We start from the raw sequence: 12,436 nt of genomic DNA on the forward strand, positions 1-12,436 counted from the left end.
TTCTTTTTCTTAACCAAACCCTCAATTTCTTTAGTCATCCAGCATTCCCTATACCTACCAGCCTTTCCTTTCACCCGAACAGGAATATACTGTCTCTGGATTCTCGTTATCCCATTCTGGAGGCTTCCCATTTTCCAGCCGTCCCTTTACCTGCGAACATCTGCCCCCAATCAGCTTTTGAACGTTCTTGCCTAATACTGTCAAAATTGGCCTTTCTCCAATTAAGAACTTCAACTTTTGGATCTGGTCTATCTTTTTCCATCACTATTTTAAAACAAATAGAATTATGGTCGCTGGCTCCAAAGTGCTCCCCCACTGACACCTCAGTCAACCTCTGGAGGTTAATGCCATCAACTCCCAGTAGCAATACCTTCCAGCTTTATATCTTGCTTGCACGTGAGCTTGTAGCGGAGGTACAAATACCAAAGAGATTGTATTAATAGTTAATTCACCATATGAAAGGTCTTTGATAAATATGACCAAGCCAGTGTAGATAGTATTGGCGTAGTAAAGAATGTAGGGTGACAGAACAAGCAGGTGCTGACAGACTCAGCACGCTGCCTAAGTTCCAAGAGTTGGTGACCTTATCTTGCCTATGTCTAAAAATGAATCAGCCCTTCTGCTTAGCATGTGTTATCTATGTTTCACCACTGTTGAATGCATTGAGAACACAGGTTTGGTAGATTCACAATTTAGTATCCTCAATCAGGACGCTACTGCTTCTTATGTTTGTACTTAATTTTACAATGTAACTCTAGCTTTTGTGATGCATGTGTTGATTTCAGTAAGAAATGACAGATAGCTTAATATATCTAGGCTCCACAATCAACATCCTCCAGCATCACATAACCTCTCATAGCGTAACTGAAAGGCCTCTACAAAATTTCACCAGTTCACTGCAGTTAACAACAGTCTTTCCTTGTGTGAAAGGAGTAGCCTTAAATTTCAGCTTCAGCATCAGCATCTGAAAGTAGCCAGTGTGTTTTGATGAACATAGAAAAAGCAGAGAAAGTAACAGATTGGACAAAAGATTATAGGATGCAGAGATTGCAAAAATTGAACATAAATTCGTGTAAAAACTTGCATCACTTATTGGTTTAAACTTCTGTATCACTGATATTCCATTCAAGAACATGACTAAGAATGAACAAATTATAAGCAATGCTAGCACACCAGGTCAGTTGATAGTCAGCAACATAAATCTTCAAATGCTTTCAGTCAGACCAGACTACCGAAGAACATATATCATTCTTTCGACCTAGCCTCTTCTGGAGCAGTGGTAGTGTTTCTCTGAGCCAGAAGGACCTGGTTTAAGTCCCATCTGCTCCAGAAGTGCGTAATGACATCTCTGAACAGGTTAATGAGAAAATATCTACCTTGTGGCCTCTGTCAGTTTGCGATGAATTTCCTCATACATATCTACATTAAATGTTCTCTGAACAAAGGAGAGTGCCATCTTCAGGGCTTCGATGCGTAGTTGTGGACAGTGTTCTGCAATAAACAGGAGCCTCTCAATTCTCATTAAACCACTGTAACTGGCTGCATATTGCTCCAGATCCTGTAAAAGACATGTAAATATACTAATCCTGTGTTTATAACATGAAAGACAAGTTTGAACTTAAATGGAATAGCTTCAGACATCATAGTCTCATCTGCTTTTAAAAAGCTTTCAATATTTAATTTCCAATTTAACTTTCACCTACTGGGAAATCTAACAGCATCGCAACAGATTCCTTAATATAAACCACATTAAGTATCCTAAATCCAAATTGAAAAATGTTACTAAAATAACATTAAATATGCAAAGAGCAAGAATAATGTAAACACAAAGGATATAATGAAATTTAACTAAAAACACTATCGTTGAGTCAGCAACGTCACTTTGATACCTTATATTATATATACTGATTTAAAATATTGCACAATCAACAAAATGGGAGCATGTATCGGAAAGATTAACCACACCTGTACCCATTATGCTCAAACACACCTTAAGAGTTTACTCTTTAGCATAGCAAAACACCCAAAAACAGATGGTGGGGGAAAGAAAGAGACAATCACCAAGCTTGGATTGGACAAGCAAGGTGCTGAAGTTAAGTTGTAGATGAGAAACAGGAAGATGGCTAACCTGTAAACTTGGTTTCATTACCACAATTACACAAAAAAGGAGGAAAATCAAATACGAGATTCACTTAATCAAAAGATTTAGTGCATAGAAGTGCAAAGTTATTTGTGACTCTCACTAGCTCATTACTCAAATAGGTAATTGTACTTATATAGCCTCTTCTATGGCCTAAGAGAGTCTCAAAATAACTATACATAATGAACTAATTTTTGAAAGACATAACTATTAATACAGAGATGCCAGCTCTTCTGCTTCAGCACCATTCCAAACATTCAATCACTGGTCAACATTAGTTTTTAAGCTGACATTGTGTCTCTACTAAAATATCTTGATCAACGAAGAAAAAAACTATTGGTCTTTTCTGAATAATGCCATGGGAGTCTGCTTTTCACAGGAATTTCAAAACTGGGGAAAAAAAAATTGGTTTAGTATCTCATTTGAAGAATGGCTCAATTACGATGCATTGCAGGGGATCAGTTAGCTCAGCTGGCTATTCTTTGTTGTAGAGTGATGCCAACAGTGTGAGTTCAATTCCTGCTCTGGCAGAGGTTACCAGGAAGGACTCGCCTTCTTAACATCTTTTCCTGGCCCAAGGCTTAGTGACCCTCAGGTTAAACCACCACCAGTCATCTCTCCCCCAAGAGAGCAGCCTTTTGGTCTGGTAAGACTATGGTGACTTTATATCTCATGTATTACAATGAAAAGGCACTCTTGACTTTAATGAAACAAAGAACTGTGGATGCTGAAAACCTGAAACAAAAACAGAAATTACTGGAGACACTCTTCTGAAGAAGAGTCACTGGACCTGACACTTTGTCTCTGCTTCTTTCCACAGATGCTACCAGACCTGTAAAGTTTCTCCAGTAATTTGTGGCACTCTCAACTTCTTCCTGCTTTGAAGCCAGAATGATGATTCAGAATAGACAATGGCAACTAAGCAAAACTGATTTAAAATATTATGATGGACAGTCTTATGTTTCTGCACAAAGTGAAAATTCTTGAATACTTCATGGTCTATGTTTAAGATGATTACAATGAAGTACTATAGCTGATGGTATGGCATCACACTGCAACAGAAGAAAGCTGTTCAGTAAGTTTGCATCAACTATACAACTATAGTTACACTCTTCTGATCTTACTTTATGTATGCATTCAATTCTATGAAAACTATTATATCTGCTTTTATAATCCTTATGTTCCAGATCATAACACTTGTTGGGTAAATGACATGTCCCTCCTCTTTCCTCTGGATCTTTTGCCAATTATCTTAAGTATTGACATACCAGTGTCGGATTCTCAACTACGTAGTTTGTGTCAGGTGCATTCTGCTGATCATCCTGAGGGTCAGCATCTATTTGCATTGGTTCCACTGCTCCCTTGGGCGAAAAGACAGAAAAGCAAATTTAGTACTAAGCATTGATCAGGCAGATTTTCTAAGTTACTATATTTAACTTACATAATAAATCAAAATGTCAGAATACAGGGAATAAAAGTAGCACAAACCTATATTTGATAGTTCAACTGGTTGTCATTGCTATAAAAAAAGTTTCATTTTCAAAAAATTAATGTTTTATTTAACATTGATCATAGTAAAACTAATGAACTTAATAAAGTACCCTGGCATAATTTGTGAATGTATTTTTTTTTAAAAGCATGCTCAATTTCTTATTGACTTGGAGGATAACACATTTGTCACACACAAATCAGCATTACTGACCAAGCTGTTTGGTATAGAAGTGAAGCGTTTCCTGTCCACCCCAAAACAGATATCAAAAAGTTGAATGGACAGCAACATTTGACTGGGAAAAAAACTCACGCTGGTATTTCAGTGAATGCAACTAGGTGCGCATGATAAATTTATTCAATTAACTAAAAAAAACTGGCTTGGCAACATAATTGCTTTATTCAATTGCTTGATCCAATGCCACCTATAGCTGGGCTCACTGTTTCAGTGAAGTTTGGCTATGGCTTTGAAAACACGAATAGAGTGAGTTGATTAATTGTGCGTACAGACTTTCACCAGTGAAATTTTAGAATAACCAAAAACATGGTACTGACAATTAAAAATACACATTGCAGGTCAGCATCCTGTCACCATGCTGATCTAAGTGGGTTGCTAACAGGCATGACTTTAATGATTCTGTGTTGTTTTTATATATGCAGTTCACAAAATTCCAAGAATTGTGCTCCATAAAGCAAGTGTAATAAATCATTAACAAAATTACAATTATTTACAGGGTTATTTGAGGATTGCAAAACTCAGCACATTACAGCCATTCTAGAACAGTTTACCTACAAGCTCAATATGTATAAATTATTTGTTTTTTTTTCCACTCTTGGATGCAAACCTTACAATTACAAAGAAAAGTATATTTCCCACCCAATTTCACAGACAACACCCTGTTCTTTTTGGTGTTAGCAAATAATAGTCTACTTGGTTTTAACATGAAAGAATATTGGTGCAATTAACAAACAACAGCTACAGCTCTACAGTGATATTCAATAGGTTAGCTGGTTTGAATTAGGAAAATTGGTTTCTCATGTAAATTTAATAATGCTTTTGAATCAAAATTATCTGTTCTAACAAGATGTTGTCGATCAAAAAAAAATCCTGATGTTTTTATTAGCCTGGATTGATTCATTACATTGCTTAAAACAAAAAAAGGTTAATAATGTGATTGGAATTTTTTTTAAAAGCTATACATCTATACCATCCTTCTTCCATTTGACTCTTGTAATTTTGGCATCAACAAAAGTCATTCATTTTAAGTAGCAAATCAAGTCCTGAAAATTCATGTCACAGAATGCTGCTGCTTTAAATGTTTCAGTGGCTCAACAGTTCTTCAACCTTTGGAATTATATTAGTACGAGGATCAAAATTCACGAGTACTGAAGAAAACAAAACAAATTTTGGATCTTCAGCTAAAGACACCATTAACGTCTAGCAAGCTGGATAGAAACTGTATAAACCGTTCATTAAACATTCCAGAAAATAAGAGAAAGATTAGGTAACTGGCTCGACTATATTAGTCAAATTCATAAATGAAATTTTATATAAAAATCATTGAACAGAATTACGAGAGATGTATCATTAATTTCTTGTTATTTATGCCAAGAGTGCACACTAGTAAACAAAAACAGGAAGCTTTGAAAAACTCAGCAAGTCTAGCAGCATCTACAGGGAGCAAAGAACTAATATTGAGTTCAATACGGCACTTTATTTGGAGACATCTTAAACTCAAAATATTAACTCTGTTTACCTTTCCAGAGATGCTGCCTAACCTGTTCAGCTTTTACAGTACCAGCTAGTTTCATTTAAGTTTCAGCATTTAACTTTTATTGCACTCTTGTAAATGATCTCAAGTCTCCTTCATACAGCCCACATTATAAAGTGATTAAAAATTAAAACTGTGAGCTGCACCTTATAATCCTCACATTTTCTCCAGGACTCAAAAGTAGCAACTTTGATTTGAAAGGGTTTTTTCCTGAATTTCAAGTCATGCTTTCTTCAGCTAGCAGAATGCTGATATAAATTTTAGACAGCTTTTTTTCACAATTTGATAATTTCAATAAAAGGCTGATATCCAATTAAGAACACAACAGTTGTGCCTTGTCTATGAGACAAAGTTTCTTCCTAGATATAAATAGCCCTTCACTTGACTATTCTCAACTCTATTCCAATTAAATTACTAACGAAGTCTAACAGTATCACAGAAAATTAAGAAGCACATTGTTAATATATTACAAATAAGCGACAGTGTACAGAAGAATTAATTGGATAATGATATTTTAATTTGGGTAAAATTTTAACAGCCATGGAAAGTTCTGCTTCAAGGATATTCCAACACTCATGTGATCTACTCTCAATGTAGCATAATTACTATTTTTAAAGTAATATTTAATCTTTTTGTCAGTTATTTGAACTTTGGATCCCAAGGTTTACAGCTGGATTTTAGGTTACAGGCTGAATTTCTTATTCAAATGTTCAATCCTTTCTAGAACCTTGTCTCACTTGCCTCTGGCATGCTGAGAGGCAAACTGACAGTAATATTCAGGAACTGCTGCCATCTTAACATGTCTTAGAAGGCACCCAAAACTTTATCAATCACCAAAGATTACAATAGCATATAACTTTCTCTGGTCTTAACAAATGAATGATATCAACAACATTGACACTGAAACATTTTCATTTAAAGGTATGCTCTCCTATAGCAAACTAAAATGAAATCACGCATGAGCTATGTGCTTCCTTTATCAACTTTCCTGGTGATCGAGGTACCTCATAGAGCAGAGTGCAGGCTGACAAGCTGGCGCTAAGGCTGAAATCTCCTGCCGTGCTATGTAGAAACAAGTCTGATCTACTGCTGTGAGGTGTCAGGTAAAGGTCTGACAGCGAAGAGGTGGCTGAGCTGGGAGTGGAGCTATCTCGACACCCTTCCTGACTATCTGCATTCCCTGTCCCTGCAACAGTGCTTGCCTGGGAAAGAGGAATGAAATTCGCAGTTACTAGAGTTCTAAACTGGTGCTTAGAGTTAAAATATAATCCAACTATAATTATTCAAAATTCAAATTATGCAGCAATTTAAAGCGACAATGTAAACAATTGCAACTATTGTTTTCACTACATATAAAATCCAGAATTTATTAATGTATTAAGATCTTGCACACAGTATGCACTTTGTGCAAATGTCATCCTTGCTCAATATAACTATCGCCATCACATTTTTATTGTTGCAAAATAGTTTAAAAAACTGTCAAAAAGGTGTGGTTGGTTTATGCAGATAACTAACTTCTATTGAACATATTCAAGCAATTGTCAATCATTTTGCAAATAATTCAGGAGAAAAGACAGAAGTCAGCAGCAAGAATGTGGAAACTCAAAGAATGAATTGGGTACGGGCTTTAGAATTATTTGATAACAAAACATGCTATCAAATGATAATATGAGTCATTTGGTTCTATGTAACATTTGAGAAATTTTTTTTTAAGATTAGATTCCCTCCAGTGTGGAAACAGGCCCTTCGGCCCAACAAGTCCACACCTACCCTCCAAAGAGTAACCCACCCAGACCCATTTCCCTCTGACTAATGCACCTAACACTATGGGCAATTTAGCACGGCCAATTCACCTGACGTGCACATCTTTAGACTGTGGGAGAAAACCGGAGCACGCGGAGAAAACCCATGCAGACACAGGGAGAATGTGCAAACTCCACACTGAGTCGCCCGAGAAATCAAACCTGGGTCCCTGACGCTGTTAGACAGCAGTGCTAACCACTGAGCCACCGTGCCGTTTTGCAAAATCATTAACCAATACTGCTTTAAATAGACAAACATACAACTAATATTCTTTAACGATATGTCAGAAAATTAATGTGCCAATTTTTACCACAACGATTGCAGCAACGCTATTTAATATACAATTTATTAGCTAACACACCTTGATTGAAAAAAAATCAGGGACCATGGTCCTTTGCATATACCGAATATTAAAATGATTTAAAATTTAAACAATTACTATTTCAACATAGTTTGCACTATTGTTTGTCACTACATATGAGCCAAAACACAAAACCTCAACTTTTCAACATTAAGCTCTGTAAATGAGTGGGAATTAAAAGCCCTGAGAAAGAAGAACGCCAAGTAAGAACAGGAGTAAACTTTTTACTACGTTCCAAGGCTGTTCCAACATTGTATTCCATATGGGCTAACCTTGCGCTTCAAAAGAAAAGGCAGAAAGATTGTGAAAAATCTCTACAACTTTGCTCTGCTGATAAAATAAAATGCCAAGAGTGTTTATTGGACATTTTACACAAGCCATTCAAACAAAACTTCCAGCGACACTAAAAATTAATTAGTCTAACATTAAATAAATTTTTAATCTTGGTCTCATTGACTAATACTATTTCAAAACCCTGAATGTTTAGTAAACTCTGAACTTTTACCAAAGTTGGCTGTTGCTACATTTTGAACACAAGCCTAATAAATCGTGTGAACAACTTTTAAAGATTGGGTTACCACACACCCAGACTCATTCGACTGCTAATTGTGAACACAGCCCTTAATATAACTATTTAACAGTAATTAAAATAATCAAAAAGATCAAGGTAGAATTTCAATTATACAACAGCAAAGAGATAAGGAGGAAATATTTAATTAAGATATTACCATGGCTGTCATACCAACTCGCAAACAACCAGGGAAACAAAATATGGTCCATAACTAAGTTAGAAGTAGATTAAATTTTCCTTTACACCAAAATAATCTCTATTTTATATTCTGCTCCTCGGAAGCATCATCTAAAAGAAAAGGTTAGTTATCAAATGCGCAATGATGACAACCAGCTCAACTTTAAACATTCACTGGCCTTCTCCACTGTTGTTAAATAATCAAACTACTCAACTGACGTCCAATGCTCCATAGTTAGAAATTTCCTCCAATTAAATATTGGATGACTGAAGCCACTGTTTTCAGGTTCCTCACACACAATATTCCACTGATTCCCTGACAACAATCCAAGCTTAAACCAGTCTGTTCACTGCCTTGATCTCAAGATGAGCTTGCAATGTCATATTTGTGCCATCACTTCTATCTGCATAAATCATTAAACTTTGCTTGTATTTTAGCTCATCTGCTACTGAAACTCTTCTAAACATTCATTACTTCCAAACTTGACTTTTCTAATGTATTCCTTACAAGTCTTTCTGAATCTTCCTCCACATAAACAGAGGTCATCTAGACGTCTTACTCATGTCTTAACTCAAACTGTTCTCCAATCATCCTTGTGCTTGTTGACCGACAGTGGCTTCCAGTCAAGCAGTATCTCGATTTTAAAATTATTGTGCTTATTTTCAAATTTAAGACCATACCCTGCTCTAATTCTGGCTTCTTGAACATTCCCAATTATAATCTACCATTGATTACTATGCCTTCAGTTATCTATGTCCCAACCTCTGGAATACCTTCCTCATACGATGCTTTTCTTCCTTAAGAAAGTTCTTAAATTCTCTCTCTCTCTGTCCAAACTTTTGGTCATCTGACCAAATATCCCCTTATGTGGATTGGTGTCATATTTTGTTTCATAAAGTCCCTGTGAAGAGTCTTGGAATGTTTCAATACATTAAACATTTGTTGCAATTATGATGATAACTCTTTATATCTCACAAAAGGGGTGAGAATTGTCATTGCTAAAATAACATTTCTTTACTTAGTAGCCAATAGTACTAGAAGGGCAGGCAAATGGAAATTCAAGAATTTTGTCACTCTTGGACAATATATTGCCTTGTTATTTTTAGTAGCTACAGTGTTGAGACATTCATTGAAGTTGTTCGAGACCGACTTCTGTTGAATAAAACAAAATAACTCAAACGTTAAATGTCTACTGTCTCCTCATTGATAAAGAGCTACAACAAACTTGCTTTGCAATTTATCCCATTTTGACTTAATTTGCATTTGAATAACCACAATATCAAGTTAAAATGAAAAAACCCACACTTTTTCAGACAATATAGTCTGAGATAGTGACCGTGATAAAGATGGAATGAACGGTAAACAAGTAGAATTGGAAGCTAAAGTCAATGGCTGCAGTTTTTTTGACGTTGAGCTAAAGGAGGTAATAATTCATCCAGGATGTCAGACAGCCTGGAAGAAGTGAGAGCTTGAGCTATGTAATAGCTAATACAATGCCTGTGGATGATATTTTCAAGGCTTGAAATTTAAATAAGGAAATGAGAAGCAAGAATGGATTTTTAGTGCCTTCAGACATACAAAAATGAGAAAGGAAGGAAAAGAACTTGCTGGAAATATACTGACTGCAGTCAAATTTATAGAACCATGATTGTTCTATGAAGCTGGATCTGAAAGACATTAAAAGGTAAGCATTTTTAAACAAATTAAACACTGAAGAAGATGTAGCTCAGTCACACAGGATATCATTGGTGACTTTGGCAAGGAAGCATTTGAGTGGGAAGTTTGGCAGAGATGGACATGCTACTGAGAGGCAATTACACATTGAAGCAGCAGAAATCGATTAGAAATAATGAGATGCAAAATAGCGATATATACCTTTAAAACACTTTAACACTGCTTTTATTTTTGTATGTGACGAGAATGAGCGTAATTAAAAAAAAATTCCTTCCAGCACTGTCCAACCTTTACAACTAATTAATCAGCAGAAATAGGTGTTTATCCAATGAAACTGGATAAACATTTTCTCTTCAGAATATTAGTAATAAATTGTTAGCACGAAGCTTGACTGAAAATGTACACTCAAACTCTGGCTAGATTGCGGATTGTTTCATTCTGAGTAGGAAGATCCCTTTATCAACTATCATTTGGTCTTTTGCAAATTCAAAGCCAATCAAGTGACTATCCTTCTTTGAAGAAGCCAAATTTGGTAACTAGGTTATTACCTTACCAAAATTAGGCAAAATATGGCAGTATCATTAAAATAAAAAATTATTTTTTCAAATTTTAAAGACATAACTAAAAATATTTTTGCATTCGACATTGACTACTATCTACATGATTCACATCAAAGAAAGAAAGATTTGAAATTACATTAAATTTTCAGTATAGACATGCTTTCATAAGGTAGAAAGGCAAGTGATGCCATAAAATGAGCCACAGTTAGTGATAGTTAAACAGAGAAAATAAAGAAAGGAATGGGATTAGATTTTTTTTACTTAAAAATTCATTTATTTGATGTCGGTAAAAATGACAAAGCCAACATACCATCCCTAAAGGCCTTGAACTGAGTGGCTTGCTGAAGCAGTTAAGAGTCAACCATATAGGCCAGACTGGGTAAGATGGCAAATTACGTTCTTGATTGGAACTTTATGCACCAGGCAGATGTTTACACCAATCAGTAATAGCATCATGGTCTCCCTAAGAGGCTGTTTATTCAATTCCATATTTTTCAAATTCTTCAATTTAATTCATTATCAATTGAATTTACTGGTGGGATTTGAATCTTACCCTCAGAGCATTAATTTGAGCTTCAGGATTACTAATGGAGTGTCATGACCATTATCCCCCCATTATTCCTTGAATTAAACTGAACTGATATCAAATAAAGCAGTGGACAAGAAATAAAGCATCTTAAAAATGCTATTCCAGAGGGCAGGAGACCAGCCAGGAAGCCTGTACTTTTAGGCCCATTCTCAGGTATCAATATCTCCAGGCTCCATCTGGTGAAGCAGGTGAAGAGAAACCAAAGCTGAATTTTGGGGTCTGAAACCCTTAAGTTCGGGGCTTGGAGCAAAACCATGCGCATCCAGAGCGCAGAAACTGCAAAAGGTGCCTTAGTAACAGGTTCATTCTGGCTCTATCAGCCAGCAACCAACTGTCATGTTCTCCTCAGTTCAACTCCATTCGCCACGGCTCAATCTCTCCTCAGCACCCCACATGGACATTCTCCTTTCCCATCCCCACCGCACTACACCTTACTCTTCGATCAGACACCAGCGGGACTTTTTACCTGAAAATTTAATACTTGAACGGGAAGTGGCATCTTCTCCCTCATTCAGCAACTCTCAGCAGCCACAGAGCAGCTCCGCATCCGGGCACTCTCATCACTGGGGCGAAAGGTCAGCGCTTTCACGTTCTGCGTCATGACGTATTTGCGCCCGAAGCGTTTGCGTGGCATTGGGAGAAAGCCCCGCATAAACATGGCGATGTTTCCACACCTCCCCTGCCCCCTCCAAAAATTGATCTTGCCCAGTGTTCCAGGTTGGTCAACCTGCTTCCTTAATTTAGTGGATCCAGCATTTTGTATGTAAACCAGCTCCAATCTAGTAAAAGATCATTTTAAAATGATTTTTGTTTTAAAAAGCCCACCAATTTGCAAATTATGAAAAGGTTTCTTGTTCACTTACATTATATATTAACATATCAGTATAGAATCGCTAAACTGTAAATTGGCATGTGTGAGGCAATCCGGAGAGTGGAATGGTCAGATCTTTCATTTTGTTATTATATTTATTTTCGTTATTTGTCAACCTGTACTTCAATGTATACCACAATGCCATTTCTTTCCTTTAATTGACTGATATCTTTAAGAAATTGGGACAACTATTGAGATGCTTTGCAACTAATGAATCATTTTTTAAGTATAGTGTGATGTGTCCTCTAGTATTATGTTAAGTCTTGTGCAATGAACATTGAAATAGGGTTTTTATTGAGAACAAATTTCAGAAGATATACTCACAATCAAGACTATCACATGGCATGATGTCACACAGGTATAAACACTTAGATCTCTTAAATTTCCAATCACTTAATGTGAACTATCAACAGCTTTTCTCCATCAGTA

At 36.2% G+C, this 12,436-nt stretch overlaps 1 protein-coding gene across 2 annotated transcripts in view; it reads right to left on the minus strand.

Moving 5' to 3' along the window:
- Positions 1-11,695, minus strand: part of gps1 (G protein pathway suppressor 1) — a 51,106-nt gene extending 39,411 nt beyond the window's left edge. Inside the window, exons 1-3 of one of the 2 annotated variants that reach the window (XM_043714713.2) lie at positions 11,603-11,695; positions 3,409-3,501; positions 1,377-1,558 (exon numbers count right to left, since the gene is read on the minus strand). In XM_043714713.2, coding sequence (XP_043570648.1) covers positions 1,377-1,558; positions 3,409-3,501; positions 11,603-11,647 — 320 coding nt within the window. In that variant the 5' untranslated portion in view covers positions 11,648-11,695. Of the gene's footprint in view, positions 1-1,376; positions 1,559-3,408; positions 3,502-6,404; positions 6,468-11,602 lie in introns of those variants that run through there. The other variant, XM_088000595.1, reaches the window with a different exon arrangement.
- Between the last annotated feature and the right edge of the window lie 741 nt (positions 11,696-12,436).

This window comes from Chiloscyllium plagiosum, unplaced genomic scaffold (assembly GCF_037043375.1).
Source record: "Chiloscyllium plagiosum isolate Xiang-an unplaced genomic scaffold, Cpla_swu_hap1 HiC_scaffold_25, whole genome shotgun sequence".
Classification (NCBI taxonomy): domain Eukaryota; kingdom Metazoa; phylum Chordata; class Chondrichthyes; order Orectolobiformes; family Hemiscylliidae; genus Chiloscyllium; species Chiloscyllium plagiosum.